At 43.3% G+C, this 21879-nt stretch overlaps 1 protein-coding gene across 1 annotated transcript in view; it reads right to left on the bottom strand.

The window, feature by feature from the left end:
- The window catches only part of cep192 (centrosomal protein 192), a gene marked incomplete at its 5' end in the record, with an annotated part of 187767 nt that overhangs the window by 89659 nt on the left and 76229 nt on the right, over positions 1–21879 (bottom strand). The window contains 6 exons of the mRNA XM_084338489.1: positions 2077–2202; positions 3414–3539; positions 4439–4669; positions 12553–12701; positions 13516–13719; positions 14466–15453. Of these exons, the coding sequence (XP_084194615.1) occupies positions 2077–2202; positions 3414–3539; positions 4439–4669; positions 12553–12701; positions 13516–13719; positions 14466–15453 (1824 nt within the window). The remainder of the gene's footprint in view (positions 1–2076; positions 2203–3413; positions 3540–4438; positions 4670–12552; positions 12702–13515; positions 13720–14465; positions 15454–21879) is intronic.

The raw sequence follows: 21879 nt of genomic DNA, 5'->3' as shown, positions 1-21879 counted from the left end.
TGCTGGCCACGCCCCATGGGGATAGGGGAGGGGTTGATATTGCTGGCCACGCCCCATGGGGATAGGGGAGGGGTTGATATTGCTGGCCACGCCCCATCATGGGGATAGGGGAGGGGTTGATATTGCTGGCCACGCCCCAGCATGGGGATAGGGGAGGGGTTGATATTGCTGGCCACGCCCCATGGGGATAGGGGAGGGGTTGATATTGCTGGCCACGCCCCAGCATGGGGATAGGGGAGGGGTTGATATTGCTGGCCACGCCCCATGGGGATAGGGGAGGGGTTGATATTGCTGGCCACGCCCCAGCATGGGGATAGGGGAGGGGTTGATATTGCTGGCCACGCCCCATGGGGATAGGGGAGGGGTTGATATTGCTGGCCACGCCCCATGGGGATAGGGGAGGGGTTGATATTGCTGGCCACGCCCCAGCATGGGGATAGGGGAGGGGTTGATATTGCTGGCCACGCCCCATGGGGATAGGGGAGGGGTTGATATTGCTGGCCACGCCCCAGCATGGGGATAGGGGAGGGGTTGATATTGCTGGCCACGCCCCAGCATGGGGATAGGGGAGGGGTTGATATTGCTGGCCACGCCCCAGCATGGGGATAGGGGAGGGGTTGATATTGCTGGCCACGCCCCAGCATGGGGATAGGGGAGGGGTTGATATTGCTGGCCACGCCCCAGCATGGGGATAGGGGAGGGGTTGATATTGCTGGCCACGCCCCAGCATGGGGATAGGGGAGGGGTTGATATTGCTGGCCACGCCCCAGCATGGGGATAGGGGAGGGGTTGATATTGCTGGCCACGCCCCAGCATGGGGATAGGGGAGGGGTTGATATTGCTGGCCACGCCCCAGCATGGGGATAGGGGAGGGGTTGATATTGCTGGCCACGCCCCATGGGGATAGGGGAGGGGTTGATATTGCTGGCCACGCCCCATGGGGATAGGGGAGGGGTTGATATTGCTGGCCACGCCCCATGGGGATAGGGGAGGGGTTGATATTGCTGGCCACGCCCCATGGGGATAGGGGAGGGGTTGATATTGCTGGCCACGCCCCATGGGGATAGGGGAGGGGTTGATATTGCTGGCCACGCCCCATGGGGATAGGGGAGGGGTTGATATTGCTGGCCACGCCCCATGGGGATAGGGGAGGGGTTGATATTGCTGGCCACGCCCCATGGGGATAGGGGAGGGGTTGATATTGCTGGCCACGCCCCATGGGGATAGGGGAGGGGTTGATATTGCTGGCCACGCCCCATGGGGATAGGGGAGGGGTTGATATTGCTGGCCACGCCCCATGGGGATAGGGGAGGGGTTGATATTGCTGGCCACGCCCCAGGCTCTGCCAAGAGAGGTCTGGAGAAGTTATATTATTTGAGAACATCATATTCGTTTTACCTTTCTTCTCGACCAAAGAAGAAAGAAGTAACTTCTACAAGTTACTGTACCAAGACAAGGTGCCCTGCTCCTGCTCCTCTCAACACGGGCTGAACCCACCGTTTGGGCTCGATCATTTTATCATTCATCATTTTATCTCCAATCAATCGCCAAAATCGTAATTGAAATTAAAACTTGATTAATCGTCCAGCCCTACTATATATAGCTATATAGTAAATCATAATAGTTTCTCCAGACCCCTCTTGGCAGAGCCTGAGGTGTGGCCAGCAGTAGTGACTCCTCCCCCAGAGCCTGAGGCGTGGCCAGCAGTAGTGACTCCTCCCCCTGAGGTGTGGCCAGCAGTAGTGACTCCTCCCCCAGAGCCTGAGGTGTGGCCAGCAGTAGTGACTCCTCCCCCTGAGCCTGAGGTGTGGCCAGCAGTAGTGACTCCTCCCCCTGAGGTGTGGCCAGCAGTAGTGACTCCTCCCCCAGAGCCTGAGGTGTGGCCAGCAGTAGTGACTCCTCCCCCAGAGCCTGAGGTGTGGCCAGCAGTAGTGACTCCTCCCCCTGAGGTGTGGCCAGCAGTAGTGACTCCTCCCCCATAGCCCCTCCCTTATCTCCACTTACACGAACCCACACGTCAGACCAAAACAAAACATGTAAACAAAGTGCAGTGCCAAGAGGTCCATCTGTCCTCACCTCTCCATAACTGGCATGCATCACATGGTTCATCACCGACGGGTTGGACAGCTGGGTCATGTGACCCTCTGCCGTCATGGCGACGGGGCTCTTGGAGAAGGTGAAGCAGCGCCAGGCCGAGGCGTTCTGACGGAGGAAGACACAGGGATCACTGTCATCATCAATACAAACCACATTCAATCGTTTAATTTGAATTGAATAGATTCTTAAAATACCAAGATCAATCTTTTAATAAAAACATTTTTGTTCAATGGATGTGTGAAGATGTTCACTAGATTTCTAGGGTGCCTCCCAGTCTGCAGATGTATGAAGTGCTACAGAAACACACAGATTACATACTGTCTGCATCACAGCAGCATTAATGTCTAACTTTGATTCAGACGTCATCATCCTGACAAGTGGAGAGAAACACAGTCTGTGTGTGAGTGAGTGAGTGAGTGAGTGAGTGAGTGAGTGAGTGAGTGAGTGAGTGAGTGAGTGAGTGAGTGAGTGAGTGAGTGAGTGAGTGAGTGAGCGAGTGAGTCAGTGAGTGAGCGAGTCAGTGAGTGAGTGAGTGAGTGAGTGAGTGAGTCAGTGAGTGAGTGAGTGAGTGAGTGAGTCAGTGAGTGAGTGAGTGAGTGAGTGAGTGAGTGAGTGAGTCAGTGAGTGAGTGAGTGAGTGAGTGAGTGAGTGAGTCAGTGAGTGAGTCAGTGAGTGAGTGAGTGAGTCAGTGAGTGAGTGAGTGAGTGAGTGAGTGAGTCAGTGAGTGAGTGAGTGAGTGAGTGAGTGAGTGAGTGAGTGAGTGAGTGAGTGAGTGAGTGAGTCAGTGAGTGAGTGAGTGAGTGAGTGTGAGAGTGAGTGAGTGAGTGAGTGAGTGAGTGAGTGAGTGAGTGAGTGAGAAAGAGTGAGTGAGTGAGAAAGAGTGAGTGAGTGAGAAAGAGTGAGTGAGTGAGAAAGAGAGAGTGAGTGAGTGAGTGAGTGAGTGAGTGAGTGATTGAGTCAGTGAGTGAGTGAGTGAGTGAGTGAGTGAGTGAGTGAGCGAGCGAGCGAGTGAGTGAGTGAGTCAGTGAGTGAGTGAGTGAGTGAGTGAGTGAGTGAGCGAGTGAGTGAGTGAGTGAGCGAGCGAGCGAGCGAGTGAGTGAGTGAGCGAGCGAGCAAGTGAGTGAGTGAGTGAGTGAGTGAGTGAGTGAGTGAGTGAGTGAGCGAGCGAGCGAGTGAGTGAGTGAGCGAGTGAGTGAGTGAGTGAGTGAGTGAGTGAGCGAGCGAGCGAGCGAGCGAGTGAGTGAGTGAGCGAGTGAGTGAGTGAGTGAGTGAGTGAGTGAGTGAGTGAGTGAATACAGTTCCTTGTGTACACGTACAGCACTGATGACCAGTCGGACAGGGACCGTGGCGTGTGTCCTGTTGAGCAGTTTGAGAGGAAGGGCCTTGGCACTGCCCCCCGACAGGTCTCCAAAGTCCAGACAGCCAGACGGGCCCACGTCCACCTGTTCACATGTCGTGTTAAGTTTGGTCAGTGGACTGTGACACGTTTCAATCAACAACATCTAGACCAGTGGTCTTCTAACCAGGGTCCCCAGCAGGGAGCCATGTGGGTCAAAAAGTTACATTGTGTTCATTTCTTTTTGCGAAGATAATATAGAATTAATGAAGCATTACTTATGCAGTATATTCTGTTCACTACATTGTCTTTCATTTGGATAAGTGACACTGGGAACACAAGTTTGAGAACCACTGATGTAGGGTGTTCCCCACCATCCCCGGCTACATTTCTATCGAGGTCTAAGACACCAAGACCACCTGATAACTCCTGTCCTTAACCGACTCGTCTCCCAAGCCGTTCAGCCATTGTTTCTGTGTATGTGCCCGACACTGGTGTATGGTAGCCATGGCCCGTGCTTTGCCCAAGGTGGAATGCTCCGCTAGGTGGTGGAAGTTAGTCACCCTGTATAAACCCAACCCAGACCTTACGCCTAACCTCGACTTTAAAAAAGGTACAATCTGTAATGCTGTCCAACGGCAACCTCTAGGGAAAAGAGCACCTGCACTTTACATTTCTTTGTTTTGGTGTGTGGTTTGAATATGAATGGAGGGGTTACCATCAGGCTGTAAGGTGTGACTAGCAGCAATATGAATACCTCCCCTATACCCACTCAAATCTAAAACAGCACATCAAACCCAAACAAAGACATTTAACCAAAGCGCATGGAAACCGTGCAATAACTATAAAGACGTTCATGGAGACGTGCAATAACTATATAACCTGACGTTCATGGAGACGTGCAATAACTATATAACCTGACGTTCATGGAGACGTGCAATAACTATATAACCTGACGTTCATGGAGACTCAACATCCACACTGTGAAGACCATGAGGTACTCACCTCCAGAGCAGGGTTCTCAGCCACGGCAACAAGCACCACCCTTTTGGCAAAGACTTGGGCCCTGGCAGCAACCTCCGTCTGGGCTGAGGCGGGCCAGGAGGACACGCTGAGGACAAACTGGTAGACGCCAGCCTGGGGAGGGATCAACAGCAGCTTCTGTTCCTCCGTACTCTTAGGGCCGAGTATGGTCTTATTCTTCACCATCAGCCACTGGTAAGGAATGCTGTCCACCTGCAGGAAGATGGAGGTTTCAACTGATTAGAGGTGATGTTTGGCTTTGATTGGATATGGTTGTTTATTTAGTTTGATCAATGCACACTTAAAGTGAAGGCATATTCATTGCCTTTTTCATCTGTATATTTATTGTACTTTTATTAAGCCTCAAATGACTTACTTTATTTTTGTTCATGTTAATCCTAAGTGAAGGATGTCGAGGGTTTTCAAAGTGTATAAAGTGTATAGAATGATGGTGGATGACACCTATAGCCATCTCAGAGAAGGAGTGGAAGAGAGAGAGGGTCAGTGTGTTTAGCAGCAAGAATGGGGCCTGTGTGCTCCAAGGTCATTAGTCATCTTGATAAGGATTGAGAGCAGGCAGAATGGTCAGAGAGAGAGTTTGACATCACTAGAAACGGACGTTTAATGTGTGTTAAAGGTGAAGAGCAGTTGCCATGACACCGCGTCACATAGCAACAAGAAGAGGGGCCGTGCCTGTCGTTGCTATGGCAAAGATAATATGTGAGTTTTCTTCCGGGTAAGGTTAGACTGAATACGAACCACACAGAAGAGAAGAAGCTTGATCAGAGACTGTGAGACGATCCCCCCCCCCCCCCCCCTCCCAGGAAAAGTGGCAGACACACAGAGAAGGCTTTTGGAATAACAGCCAGGCTGCGATGACCACCCAATGGGGTGAAAGGAGAGATCATTAGAATAATGAATGTAGTTTCTTTCAAAGACTTTTCAAGGACAATACGAAATGGGTAACATCTGATTACGATTATGGAATAAACAATGTTTCCAAGAAAGGTACTACGCTGTTGAGTGTCGAATTCTTATGATTACGGATTGCATTAACCCATTCCCCGCCAATATCGCTGTTCAGCGTTATTGCCCGCCATGCGTTGTCTGCAAATATCGCTGTACAGCGTTTTTGAGATCAATATTTCATATTTTAGTCATGGAATTCATATTTCCTTCACGGAGGCTGGTGTGATGCTGTTTGAGCCGGCACAACTCTGCAACGCTTCAATACTGCCACCTGGTGGCTGATCGGCGAGTTGCCAAACCGGAAGTGCCCGTTGTAGCTCGGTCCGTCCCCTAATTCCGTCCGGCCACTCGTTTAGCGTCCCGGGACTCAAGATACACACCGTCGTTATAGATCGTTGCCATAACTCAATAAACAACATGATTTGGACATGTATTAGTAATATACAAACCGGAAAAAATGGATAGCCTCGATCCCCACCACATAACTGGGATCCGTTTGCTCCACTCTCATCGCCCAACGGTACGAGGAGACTGACGTGAGTTTCAGCGTTTTTGTTTACCATTTTCGATACAAACTGCTCTGATCAATATATCACCCATACTACATAAATCATTTAACGTCAGTCACGGAATTATAAACGACCCCCCCCCCCTCCGTTCACCCGCGCATGATGAGTCATAACGTCTAGGACCATGTACAGTTGACATTTTTAATATAACGTTGATCAGTATCAAACGGCATTTGATAATCTAATATATGCATTTATGTCTATATCTCACGTTCTAGGAAATACTGCAGAAAACGATAAAAACATATTTATACTCTAAACGGTATTTTTGTATGAATGTGTGAATGAAAAAGTAAAACGTTCCTACATCCTGAACGATAGATAATTGATGTTGAATGGGCCATAGTAATGTCAATTTAGCAATACAATTTAAAAAGTTATAGCCCTGCAAAGAAGGTGAACATCTCCATAGACAAATAGAGCTGGGAGAGAATGGTTTAGGATGATCAAAGTGGTGGCAGAGAATGGGTTAAAGGGGGATGACAAAGATTGTACAGCCAGTATGAGACGTCGGAGAAATAAACACAACGCAGAAACTACACGAGCCAACAGATGAAGAGGTGATAAGTGGCTGATTGCAATCAGAATATTACATAAGGCAACAGAATAAATTCAGTTAATTATTTATAAATAAAAGTTATTTATTTCATGAATAAAGGTTTAAACACTGACATGGACCTTATTTCTTTTCATGATCAACCTATTACACTGTGATTAGGTCTGTATAAAGAGACTATTTCACTGTGATTAGGTCTGTATAAAGATACTATTTCACTTTGATTAGGCCTGTATAAAGATACTATTTCACTTTGATTAGGTCTGTATAAAGATACTATTTCACTGTTATTAGACCTGTATAAAGACAATTTCACTGTGATTAGTCCTGTATAAAGATACTATTTCACAGTGATTAGGCCTGTATAAAGACACTATTACACTGTGATTAGGTCTGTATAAAGATACTATTTTACTGTGATTAGGTCTGTATAAGACACTATTTCACTGTGATTAGGTCTGTATAAAGATACTATTTCACTGTGATTAGGTCTGTATAAAGATACTATTTTACTGTGATTAGGTCTGTATAAAGAGACTATTTCACTGTGATTAGGTCTGTATAAAGACACCATTTCACTGTGATTAGGTCTGTATAAAGATACTATTTCACTGTGATTAGGTCTGTATAAAGATACTATTTTACTGTGATTAGGTCTGTATAAAGATACTATTTCACTGTGATTAGGTCTGTATAAAGACACTATTTCACTGTGATTAGACCTGTATAAAGATACTATTTCACTGTGATTAGACCTGTATAAAGATACTATTTCACTGTGATTAGACCTGTATAAAGAGACTATTTCACTGTGATTAGGTCTGTATAAGGAGCCTATTTCACTGTGATTAGGTCTGTATAAAGATACTATTTCACTGTGATTAGACCTGTATAAAGATACTATTTCACTGTGATTAGGTCTGTATAAAGATACTATTACACTGTGATTAGGTCTGTATAAAGAGACTATTTCACTGTGATTAGGTCTGTATAAAGAGACTATTTCACTGTGATTAGGTCTGTATAAAGACACTATTTCACTGTGATTAGGTCTGTATAAAGATACTATTTCACAGTGATTAGGTCTGTATAAAGATACTATTTCACTGTGATTAGGTCTGTATAAAGATACTATTTCACTTTGATTAGGTCTGTATAAAGAAAGAGACCATTTCACTGTGATTAGGTCTGTATAAAGAGACTATTTCACTGTGATTAGGTCTGTATAAAGAGACTATTTCACTGTGATTAGACCTGTATAAAGAGACTATTTCACTGTGATTAGGTCTGTATAAAGACACTATTACACTGTGATTAGGTCTGTATAAAGAAAGATACTATTTCACTGTGATTAGGTCTGTAGAGACTATTTCACTGTGATTAGGTCTGTATAAAGAGACTATTACACTTTGATTAGGCCTGTAGAGACTATTACACTGTGATTAGGTCTGTATAAAGAGACTATTACACTTTGATTAGGCCTGTAGAGACTATTTCACTGTGATTAGGCCTGTATAAAGAGACTATTACACTTTGATTAGGTCTGTATAAAGATACTATTTCACTGTGATTAGGCCTGTATAAAGAGACTATTACACTTTGATTAGGCCTGTAGAGACTATTACACTGTGATTAGGTCTGTATAAAGAGACTATTTCACTGTGATTAATAATAATATAATAATGCAGGACCTGTTCAGAGGTCTTTAATTGGCATGCAATTATCCTCAACGTTTAGCGATTAGCACACACGGTTAGCACACACACACACCGGAACACACACGCATGCATTGTCTCTTGTAGGATCGCAGATGCAATTCGTCTCTGCGATTAAGCCTTTAGGTCTGTACAAAGAGACTATTACACTTTGATTAGGTCTGTATAAGGAGGCTATTTTGTTAGACTATAAGCCAATTTATTTTGTGGATTAGCCTACTGCTGTGAAGAAATACATAGTTTTTAGTTGATGTATTTTATTTCTTGGCATCAGTTAACCTGTGCAGCCTATTTCTTTTTCATTACGCCTATGAGCAGTTTAGTTTTTATGGACGTAATTCATCTAATTTGATGCTCAATCACAATAATTACAATGATACAGGCTAATGATGGCATGTGATAATTAATAATTAATGTTGTAAAGCTTAGCATATTCATTCAATCTTTATTTATACTCGATAAATACAATCTTGACAATATTATTAATATAAATGGTAATTATACAACGGCATGCAAATTTCTCGATTCTGATTGGCTGAAACAGTCCATTTACACGTATTTATTGGGAACAATCCACGGTCCTGGGCTCAGGACCCGCCCACAACCGAATCACATATCACTCCGCCGGCTCACTCCGGGAGAAAACAAGATGGCGGACAATAGTCTTTAACAAAATGGATATGTTGATAGCATCATAACGACTAAATATGAAGCGATTCTGTCACGGCGAATGTCTTAGTCCTTTAAACAATGTTGGATGATGTAATTGATGGGTCTTGAGTCATTATAGAACAAAAGAAAAATCGCGGATTGATTGATTGATTAATTTGCATTTTTTTTCAATTTCTTTTTCCTTCTCTCTGACTGCAGCACTCACTCTCACACTGTCCGACGCTGGCTCAGTCTCCACCCACCCCCACACACACACACGCACACACGCACACACACACCCGCACGCACACACACACACTCCTGTCTGCAACGCAGGGGATAGTCAGACTGAGAGAGAGCTGGGTGCTGCGCTGTTCTAAGTGAGCATGGCCTATTGAGTTGATTGATTGATTGATTGCTAATTTTATTACTGTACGCTTGGTTTCCAACTGGTTAAGTTTAGGCCCTCTACAGTAGGTTTAAAAAAATAAATAAAAAAATAGGGCGAAGAAAACCTTTTTTTCCTATAGGGCAAAGAAAACTTTTTAATTTGTTTTACCTACTTTCTATAGAAGCATCTAAGAATGAAGTTCTATAGAAAGTAGGTCTGCATCCCCTTAACAATTGTGTGTATTGAGCCGTACTGTATTGTACCCATTCTGCATCTGGTAATACAATTTTCAATCAATCAATCAATCATTCCAATAACCACTAACTTCATAATTAAAAACTAAAGAAAAGTTGGATGTGTTAGTTGGTTGGATGTCTTAGTTGAAAGGCAGTTGGATGTGTTAGTTGGTTGGATGCCTTAGTTGAAAGGCAGTTGGATGCAATAACACACAGTTGGATGCGTTAGTTGGTTGGATGCACTTCAAGCTGCTTCCACATGGAGGCAACTTCTCTCAATCATTCCAATAACACACCGTTGGATGTGTTAGTTGGTTGGATGCACTTCAAGCTGCTTCCACATGGAGGCAACTTGTCTTTTTTGTAGTTGTGGGAACTACTTTTTCTGGCGGATGGTTTTTTCAATAAATCTTCAATTAATGTGTGTTTATTGTATAGCAATAAGGTTGGATGAATGTGGCAGTTGTATAAAAGCATTACACCACTTGCAGTCGTGATTTGTGAACAATAAACCATGCCTAGGGGGGTCTAACGACCACCCCTAGGCATGGTTTATTGTTCACAAACCACTCCTGCGCGTGATGTAATGCTTAAATAAGACAGGGCCCAGGATTGATCCCTGTGGAACACCTTTTGTGATGGGTAGAAGCTCTGATTGGGCATTTCCCATTTTCACACACTGAAATCTTTCTGTTAAATTGTTTTGAAACCAACTGCAAGCACCTGTATCAAAGCCAACACTCTGCAATCTTTGTAATAGGAGAAGGTGGTCAACAGTATCAAACGCCTTCGACAAATCTACAAACAGGGCAGCACAATGCTTTCCTTTGTCAAGGGCTGATACAATGTCATTTATAACTACAGTAGCCGCCGAGATTGTACTGTGTTTTTATCTAAAACCACATTGGTGTGGGTTTAATATAGAGTGCTTTGTGATGAATGTTTTAAGTTGGTTGTTTACCAATGACTCCAGGATTTTTGCTAGACAGGATAACTTGGAGATTGGTCTATAATCATTTAGGTCACTTTTACCCCCCCCCCCCCCCCCCCCCCCCCTTTATGCAAGGGGGTCACATGGGTTGTTTTCCAGGCAACAGGAACCACACCCGTTAGTAGTAAAAGATGAAATATGTGTGTGACTATAACACTAACCATCAAATGCACGCACAGCACACACATCCACACGCGCACACTCACTTTAAACAAACAACTCACTGCAGCACCCACTTTACCCACTTTAGAACACCTAAACACACTTTATATTTATTGGTAAAGAATTTGCACTACAACCCATACCTCAGTACACCTTACTGTAAATTGTACCTAAATTGTACCTCATCACATTTCTGCTTTGCACTGTATAGTATATTGTATTGTAACTCAGTTACTTCTACTCTGCATTGTATATTGTATATATGTATATACTGAACACTTTTGTCTACGTACTTGACTTCTATTTTATACTTGCTATACTTATTTTGTACTTATCTATTTTGTCTAGCACAGTCTCCGGAGCGTAACAGAAAGAAGCATTTTGTATAAAAGTATTCTGTACTTCTGTATGACAACTAATAAAGAAACTTGAACTTGAAACTTGAACTTGTTATTGGCTCCGAAACCAATGGTGCAGCTAGTTTGAGGAAAAAAGGATCCAACCCATCCTCTCCAGTTGATTTCCTGGTATCAATGGCTTGAAGTGCCTCAAGAACAGAGTTTACAGACAAGGGTTGTAAATGAAACTGAAAATCATGTCCCATCTGCACAGGGAATGTACAGGGCTCCTGATCCTGTCCACCAGGTGGCTCTACATGGCTATTCTCAAATAGATGACCAGCTTCCATCAAATGTTTGTTTATGGCTAACCAGACCTATTTTTGTTCCGAGATCAAGGAGTCACCCATTATGTGATGATGATTGGTGCCGAAGCCCTAAGGCAGGGGTCGGCAATTAGGTTTGCCCACGGGCCAAATTTTCCCCAAGCCATTGTGTGGCGGGCCAATTTTTTTTAGCTCTGTCAAAAAAAACGACATATACATGTTTGCACTGTCTTTTTTCTATTATAAAGTGCCTCTCACACAGTGCATAACACATGAACAGATCAGTCATTTGATTTTAATGCAGGTGCTCGCATTATAAATCGAGATCAGTAGGGTGCATTTGATTTGAAACACCACAGCGGGTGTATTATACATCGAATGTATTATTATTATTAAAACACAACACTCACCATAATGCAGACAGCCCTGCCCTGGACTTATTATTGTTTCTGCTTCGGTCCTCCAAAATCCATGCTAATGTTTGAAACATTCAAATGTCCACTCGCGTTGAATGCCCCAATGTCCACCCAACTTGAACACAGTTGCTTGAGTCACCGGTTGCTTATTGCGAGAGTTACCTGTTGCGATATTCCGTATTTTAAGTATGACTCCTGTTTATTAAAAGAAGCTTTATAGGTCGTAGGCTCCTCTTCTGGCTCATCATATTTCCCCGTTGCAAAGAAGTTATTCAAAGACGTTTGTTTTGTTTTTGCAAACGACAGCATTCGAAACGCGGAAGTGAAAGTGAAATTCCATTGGTTCTCCCAGTCCACGTGACCATTTCTAGCATTTCAATTGGCTATAGTGACAGCCATAGATATGATGAATAGATAGATACAGCTTCACAAAGACACTCTGGCGTCACAACGAGTGAATATTTCCTGCGCGTAAAATAAACATCATATTCTCAAAATAACCTGACGGACCAGAAATTATTGCAGCCCTAATATGAATATTTGAGATTACTTAGTCAAATAAATCCCGGATTGTAGCTTTAAGAATAAATCTATAAAACAAAAGCTTCTCATCTTCTTTTTTTTTTATTATATTGTATTATTATATATATGTAGATTATATTGTATTATATATGTAATTGTTTTTATATGTGTAAATAAACAAACAAACAAACAAACAAAACCAATAGCCAGACGGGTGAGATTTTAAACAATAAAACCAGTCAGTAGTTTCCTACCTTCACTCCATCAATAGCCAGACCGGTGACTGTGATGGAGACCTGCTGCCACCTCTCAGAGGGATTAAAGATACTGAGGGAGGTCTGGGAGGCGATGCCCACACAGCAGGCATGGGGGAAACGCAGCTCCTCTGGTACCACCACCTGGCCTGAGGAGGAGAGGAACACATCATTACCACAATCAGGAATGTGACCAGGACAAGAAAATCAATAATGGAGGAGAAGAAAAGCTTAATTGGGAATGTATTATGGAGGTGGGATGTCCAAGAAACACTGATATGAATAAATAATTTATTATAGAGGTGGAATGTCCAAGAAATACTGATACAAATAAATAATCTATTATGGAGGTGGAATGGCCAAGATACCCTGATATGAATATGAATAAATAATCTATTATGTAAATGATTTTTACAAAAACACTGATATGAATAAATACTTTATTAGGAGGTGGAATGTCCAAGATACCCTGATATGAATAAATCATTTATTATAGAGGTGGAATGTCCAAGAAACACTGATACGAATAAATAATCTATTATGGAGGTAGAATGAAACCCTGATATGAATAAATAATTTATTATGGAGGTGAAATGAAACCCCGATATGAATAATTTATTATGGAGGTGGAATGAAACCCTGATATGAATAAATAATCTATTATGGAGGTAGAATGAAACCCTGATATGAATAAATAATTTATTATGGAGGTGGAATGAAACCCTGATATGAATAAATAATTTATTATGGAGGTGGAATGAAACCCTGATATGAATAAATAATTTATTATGGAGGTGGAATGGCCAAAAAACCCTGATATGAATAAATAATTTGATTTAACCTTTGGCTGGTGCACCCAATGCCGCAATAATACAGTTGTGTTGATGTTGTTATTGGTGCATGGGAGCCCAAATGCTGCCGTGTTAACAGCAAACAGTGTATATCTACATCTACGAGTCTTACTCCGGAGTTCTTCTAGACCAGCAGCCACCCATGGTCCCACACTGGGCTGACTGAAGGCCTTCCCCATCATGCCCAGTTCCAGCTGGTTCTGATGGGACGTGTGGAGCTGGTGGTACCCAGCAGACAGACCCACAGGGCCTGGACCTGCCAGAGCACCTGCTGGGTGGTGGAGGTGTCTCACTGGTGCCTCGCCGGTGGCCATGCCTGAAACAGATGAGGGTGATGAGTAGGGGCGTAACCGTCGCAGTATAGAAACCATCATTCATTTAACCCTTTCACTGCCACACGACAGCCGGTTAACCCTTTTCACTGTGACAATACAGAAGGTTAGCCCTTTACTATCACACAACCGACGGCGATGCTCCATTATTAGCATCATTAGCTCCGCGGATGCGGAGCTAATGATGCTAATGATGGAGCATCGCCGTCGGTTGTGTGATAGTAAAGGGTTAACCTTCTGTCGTGTGGCAGTGAAAGGGTTAAGGTATTTTTGCCCCCGTCTGTCGTCTAAATCAGTAGGTCTCAACCTGGGGGTCAGGACACCCAAAGAGGTCGCCGGATGATTTTGGGCGGTCAGGGACAAGATATAAATATATCATCGATCATGTTCATAATGGTCTGTCGTCATTATTCAAGTGGAATAGTCTGAAAAGGTTAGTCTGCTTTAGACAAATTGTGGCCTTGAAAATGAAAATGTGTGCATCAGGCCTAGTGATGAAATATTAACAATCTGCCTTGCTTCTATGTCAAAGTTAAAATAGTAGCTTATTTTTTTCTCATATAATGTTTGACATTTCAAATAAATATATAAAGCATTACAATTGACACATTCACCATCTCAACAGCTACAGTCCAATATCCACACACAATACAAATGTACATACACAGTATATGCTTGTTTTGTATTGTATTTGATATGACACCAATGAAAGTATTGAAAGGTGACCTGCCTGTAGCAGTGACCGTGTAGAGCCCGTGTCCAGGTGCACCCGCGTGGTAAGTCCCAGGATGTAAAGGAGCGTCAGGTCCTAAGTACTGCTGGGCAAGCTGGGCGCTGAAGAGAGTGTGCCCGGCAAGGAGAGAGGGGGCCAGACCGCCATGGGGAGGCATGTCAGCCAGGCCAGGCCCCGGGGTCTTGAAGCTGGGGATGGGAACATAGCGCAGGTCCTCCGAGGAGTAGGAGGGAGGCACGCCGAACCCTCCTCCAGGGTAGGCCTCAGTTGGCTGGGTTGAAATGGACCCTGTAGGCCCCCACTGATGGGAGCTCTGACCCGCTATGGTTCCGATAGGCTGCTGGATGTTCAGGTTACTGGAGTAGCCGGAGTCCACCTTAGTCAGCTGCCGGACCGCAGACTCCTGGTGACACCTGTGCTGCCCGTAGCAAGTCTGTAGGTCATTGGTTCCATTCCTGCCGCAACAATGGCTGCATTCACTCTGGCTGCGCGTGCAGCTTAGTGCTGAACCACTGCGCAGGTCCGGGCTCCTGGAGTGGTATGGAGGTTCTGGACCTTTACACTGGTATGGAGGTTCTGGACCTTTACACTGGTATGGAGGTTCTGGCCCTTTACACTGGTATGGCGGTGGCAGCGGGTCAAGGCTTTTGGACTGGTGTGGTTGTAGATGGTCAACACTTTTGGACTGGTGTGGTTGTAGATGGTCAACACTTTTGGACTGGTGTGGTTGTAGATGGTCAAGACTTTTGGACTGGTGTGGTTGTAGATGGTCAAGACTTTTGGACTGGTGTGGTTGTAGATGGTCAAGGCTTTTGGACTGGTGTGGTTGTAGATGGTCAAGGCTTTTGGACTGGTGTGGTTGTAGATGGTCAAGGCTTTTGGACTGGTGTGGTTGTAGATAGTCAAGGCTTTTGGCATCTGGCTCCTCTAGTGGGGTGGGACTAGCTCGGATTATGGTGGTACTCAGGGCCATAGTGTAGTTAATCTATGGAGGAGAGGGGAATTAATCAAACTATCATTACACCTGGGTAAAACAGAGTCCATTCTCTTCGGTTCAAATAACAAACTCAGCAAGGCCGACGGCTTCTCAGTTACAGTGGGTGACAATATTGTCACAAGGAAAGATGAAATTACATACCTGGGTTCCATCCTAGAGGCAAATCTTTCCTGTGACAAAATGGCATCCAATGTAATCAAAAAAGTCAACCAACAAACTAGATTCTTGTACCGGATCTCCTCTCTGGTAAACAAGAATACCCTGAAGACTTTAACAGGAGCACTCATTCAAGGGTACTACGACTATGCTTGCACCTCAAAGGCACTAAAAACATTACAAACATCACAAAACAAACTGGTCAGACTACTGCTTGACCTTACTCCTAGAACCCACCTCACCCCTGCTCATTTTGATAACCTAGGATGGCTTAGAGTAGACAACGGAGTACAGCAACTTGCAATGGGCCTGGTCTACAAGATACACTACACGACTAAGGTACGACTAAGGTACCCATGTACATACTTCCCAAAGGTCAGTGAATACCACAACCACAACACCAGAGGGAGCTCCACAAATCATGTTAAACCCAGATTCGGCTCAAACAAGGGACTAAACACGCAATTATGCCACATCAATGTGGAACGCCCTACCCACAGCTGTAAAGGAATGTGAATCACTACCCACTTTCAAAACCACTCTCAAAGAGCACCTACGGGAGACTGCAATTCGAAACTGGCCCCTGTAAATGTCCTAAACCAACCCCCTCCAATGTACAGTTGTGGTGGCAGAATGCCATTCATCCGGTCTGCCCTGCGTCTCTCTCTTCTGCCCTGATTCATGTATACTTTATAAGTCATAGACATTAGCTACTAGTGTGAGAAATCAAAGTAATCAACTATAATTGGCTACTACATTTGGAGCCCAACCATGTGCAACAGCGAATGAGCCTCGGTCTGCGAAGCTGGGCAGCAGCCAGCCGGTAAAACAAGGTGAGAGATTACTCTTAATAAATTGAAGGCTGCCGTTTAGACCTGAACAGACCGAAGGGCACATTCTCTTCAAAAAAAGAACCTGATGAGTGGCGGCGCAGGCACGGGATCGGATGAATAGTTCGTTTTACTTTTCTTTAAAGGGACTGTTTGGACAACTAACAGGGTATATGACAGAGGTGGGGACTATGGGTGATGTGTGTAACAGATCAGATCAATCTTTTTCTTTTTTCTTGTTCTTTTTCTGGGCGTAGAGAAGGGAAAACATCGGTCTTCACTTTTGAGGCAGAGGGAATTGTGAAAACATAGCTGGTTTAGATTAACCTGTTGAGGGACTTATTTGAAGTGAGACCCTGGGAATCTCACATATTTATGGTGACAGAGATGTGACTCTGTGTGTGTGTGTGTTTAAGTGGCATATGTGAGCGACCTTTCAGCTCTGTGATCCAATCAGGTGATCCACTCAGCTCTATGGTTTGCGCTGTGACCCTCTCAGCTCTGTGAATCCACTCAGCTCTGTAGGAAGTGACCCTGAAAGGAGATATTGTGGTCAGACTATAGCTGACGCGTATCTTTTTGGGGCACTGGTTTAATAACAGGGAGTGGCCCCTGGTATCAGTTTATTTAAAAATTTTGTTTACAAGGGCGTGGCCCTGGTGTTTATTTTATAGACAGTTCTCATGCAGAGGAACTAAGCAAGAACGCTGTAAATCTTGTCTGCAGGAAAGAGATATTTTCTCTTTCTTTCTTTTTCCTTTTTTTCCCTCTTCTCTTTTCTGGGCAGAGAGAACGAAACATCTGGTCTCAATTTTCGAAGGATAATAAGCGGGAGGGGACAGTTCTTGGTTGTGAAGCAGAGGAGAGGCAAGTCTCGAATGAGCGGAGATTCTCAGTGCAGAGAGACAGTATCAGAAGGCGGAGTCTCACGACTCACAAGGGTGGGGGCACGAGGTCTGTGACTCTTTTCGGATGCACCAAGTTACAGACAGACAATACTACATGTCAAATTATTTTTTTCTAGTTCTGGAAGGTTTCTCAGAGTTAAGAAGATATATTTGTGATTCAAAGTGGTTATGAAGTGAAATTAATTAATCATTGTTTTTGTTTATTTACTTTCTTTTCTTTCCGGTTTCAACACAAATGAGAGAGACGACACAAGGAGATTTAAAGAAGCAAGGTTGTATGATTGATCAGCTTCCCTCCAGTGTCTTCGGTCTCATTTCATTACATACACACATTTAAAGCAGCGAGACGGCTACTTACTTTAGTTCTTTGATTTCATATTTTCTTGTATTATTGCATTTCATCACAGACAAGGAGCTTGATATTGAGTATAAAAAAGAATTCTAGTGTAAACTGATTATTCTGTTTATGATTTTAGCAGAAGTGGTGGATATGTAGTGGTGTTGGGGGAGGTGGCGGATCTATAGCTGGCAGTAGTCGATGAATATTAGAATATAAGGAACATATTGGTGACAGTGCAGATTATATAGATTGGGAACTGCAGATTATATAGATTGGGAACTGCAGGCAGAGAGGGTATTCAAAAGAATATATATAAAGGTTGTGACAAAGGTATAGCGGACACAGAGTCGTCTTCGTTATACCTCTGTGTGTGTGTGTGTGTATATGTGTTACGCTGCAATGATTAAGTAGTCAAGTGGTTAGGAGTCAATAAAGGAGGGATACGCACCAGGCAACATCTGCCTTCTATTTACTTTTCATGGTATGAAAGGACGTGCGTAATATATTCTTTACTTTGTAGTGGACGGAGAGAGAGGTTCACAAGGGTGGGGGTCGTGATCTGTAATAAATTGGGCCGTTCTAATTTTAGAAAGAGCACACACAGGTTTTAAACAGTACCCAGTTTTTGACCACTGAATGCATTGTGATTAGTCGTGGAAGAAATGTGCAACATATATGTCAAGTATGTGGGACATATCACAGAATTTAGGCTTGAGTTAAGACGAATTGACGAGTCTCCGCACAGTTGCGAGGTGTCGGAGACAGGAGCCGAGGAGGAGAGAGAGGATGTTGAGAATCTATTCAAAGAATCTATTCAAACCACTGTTAAGCAGTGTGATAAATTAGGACAAAGGGTTCAAGTAAACTTGAGTAGAGAGGACGAACCACAGTGTTCCCTCATTGGTGGAAAATCAACCAAGCAGGGTAATAAGGAGATGAGATTGAAGTTGTGGAGATTGGACGAATGCCCACAGCTGTCGTCTGTGACCTATAACGGAGATTGCCAGGATGGTGAGGAGGAAGATGGGATGTTGAATGTGATCATGTCAGATTTGACAGTCGAGGCTATAGAGAGATTGGACGATGTGATGGACCAGGAGGTAATCAGATTGCCTCTTTGTAATGAACAAAATGCCACAGGACAGGAGTGGGAATCTTTAAGAGATTTTATAAATGCCAACAAGGGGCTGGATTTTATACATCATTGTTGGGGTCCGGAGACGGGCACTGAGATGGTTAGATTATCAAGGGACGGGACACTGTGTGTCCTGTCAATCATAAAAAAATTATAATAAATAGTTTCCTCCAGTCAGAGAGGGGACTTGGCAAGAAAAAGACACCGGCGTGCTTGCCAAGAGAGAGAGAGAGCTGTTTTGGGAGGAATGTGGGGACTTGCGTGTTTGCCAAGAAAATGCTGTACTGCGTTGGGAGGAGATGGATCGGTCTGAGAGTGACACCAAGTGGTTGGATTGGAGCATGCATGATCTCAAGAAGGTGCTGAATGAGATCAGTGGCAGTTTTTAATGTGGTTATTATTGGCAGGGTGTTGGTCACTGTCAAAGATGCAAAGAAATGTTTTTTAGTTTATATTCTTATTTAGTTTATATATAATAATAATATTAATAATAATAATATAATAAATAATAATAATATTGAACATTTTCAGGAAAAAGGGAGCAGCACTAACACATTGTTTTCATCACAATTTAAGGGGCCTAGTAATAGACACGGTGTATTCTGACACTGTGAGTACATTCCCTGGGGTCGTGGATGTCCCTGGATGCCAGGGAGATGCAAATGGACCTCGTAGGAAGTGGAGAAATATTCCATTTGCCAATATGTATGTATATATATATATATATATATATATATATATATATATATATATATATATATTGTATATATATTTTAGGCGTTTTTTTTCAGAAAATATGATCTTTTATTTGATGAAGAACTAAAGATTGAAGTGGAGTAAATGTTTGAAGTGAATGTTGGAAAATGTAAGGTTACTGGCTGTAAGTCACAATAGGTCACGGTTTTACCTTTCTTACAAATCTTGACAACAGGGAGTTAATTTTTTCTCCTGTAAGAATGGAGGTTTACTGAAATATTGTGGGCCTATTGGCGAACATGCCTCGAATGGACTTGCGGAATTAGTAGGTCTATGGATTAGATAAGCCTGAGCTGTGATTTTCACTGCTGGTCGACGTATTCTGCTTCTAGGCACAGTAACTGGGGGAGTTGATATATGTATACACTAAACACTAGTGCAGAGTCACAGTATAGATACGGGTGTATCTAAAGGGAGGATATGTTGAGATGGGAAACAGGTTAAACAAAAAAATGTGGAACAGTATGATGGTTGAATAAAGATTTTAAGTGGGGAGATGAGGTGTAAAATACACAGGAAAAGGGACGTACGAGGCACTGAACAAGCAGAGTTGTGTGTCCTACTATTTAACATTATTATCAAAATGTTTTCAGCATATAAAAGAAAAGGCTGTTAGATGATAGGTTGGTTTTTGCAAATATAGAAGGGAAAACTTCATACAATAATCTGCAATTTACTTGGTGATGAATAAGTTACAAATAAGAAATTAATTTAATAGTAGTTTATGTTTTGAAAATGTTCAACTTGTGCATGCTGATGGTTTACAAAGACCAACAATGAGACCCAGCATTTCAGGTGCCACTAAGGAACGACACTAGGACAAGAGTTTTTTCTGTAAACAAATTTGCGGTGTCAGGTTTTTTCCCTCTTGTTAATGAAGTGTTTCATTTAAGGAAAATGTATCTGAGGTACGTCTTGCATGTTGGTATATGAGTACCGAGTAAACTGTTGTGTTTATACTCATTCATTCAGTCATGTGAAGTATTAACAGTCATTATTACATATAAATCACTAGTAAACAAATGTCACTAGTACATATATGTGGTAGGTACATATAAGTAGTACATATTCATGGCATTGCCATGAAAGGGAGGATTGTGGTGGCAGAATGCCATATAAAGCACATCCTATATAAAATAGATTACACCTTTATGGATACAGGTCATTACAAAACGCATCCCATGTCACAGACATTTATATTCTCTGAGCAAACTGTCAGAATGGACCAGGAGGGGTGCAAGGAATGTTTTCTAGTGTTCTTAGAATTGGATCTAACCTCGGTCATGACCTGAAATGAACCTCATAGACTCCAGCGCAAACTGGATTGGAGTCTGCAGATGTGGAAAGACCAGAGCCAGAATGAAACGCAGTTTATAAAGATTTGGCACTAACAGAAATTATTAGACACACCTAGTTTGCACCAAAACTTGACCAGTCACTCCAATGCCGTAAGAGTCTACCAATGAGAAATAACCTGCCTTTATTGAAACAAGCCAAGTTTAGAAGAGTATAAATATGCTTCAATACTTTAACCTGTTAGGACTTTTGGTTTAATCTTGTGTGAAATAAACTATATCTCCTCCTATTGATCCGGTCTGCCCTGCGTCTCTCTCTTCGGCCCTGATTCATGTATACTTTATAAGTCATAGACATTAGCTACTAGTGTGAGAAATCAAAGTAATCAACTATAATTGGCTACTACACAGTTACCCCTACCCAGTCTACCCAACCCCCCCCCCCCCCCCCCCTCCAATGTAGTTTCCCCCACCCCTCTTTTTGTATCACAAACAGTACTGTATTTGTAGATCTGGTATGTCATAAATGTCTAGATGTAGTAGTACTGTCTATCTGTATGTCATATGTTATGAATTGAAACCTGATGTAAACAAGACGAAAGTCTTTCTCTGGTCTGCATCCCCTTAACACATTGGACGCCAAAAACGAGTATATGCCATGGCATTCATAATTCATCCAGCCTCCCTCCGGGACTGCAGCTGGACCCCGTCTGATATTGCAATGCCTCAATACCGCCGCCTGGTGGATGTCGGGCGAGTTACACTCCAAGCCAAACCGGAAGTGGCGCTCGGTGCATCGAGGTAATTCCTCCGGCAGTAATATCTTGTAGCGTGGATCTAGATACACACTCGAGTGCATGGGATCGCTTTCGAAACGCAATAATCAATATGATTTCGGCGTTTATTGCGTCATACAAACGGGAAATGGATCTAGCAGATCGACGTCAAATAATTGGAATATTTTTCCTCCAGTCTCATTGGCGAACGGTAAGAG

Source organism: Notolepis coatsorum, assembly GCF_963971535.1.
Source record: "Notolepis coatsorum genome assembly, contig: SUPER_19_unloc_2, whole genome shotgun sequence".
NCBI classification, from domain to species: Eukaryota; Metazoa; Chordata; class Actinopteri; order Aulopiformes; family Paralepididae; genus Notolepis; species Notolepis coatsorum.
This window is presented reverse-complemented; position numbering and strand designations above follow the sequence as displayed.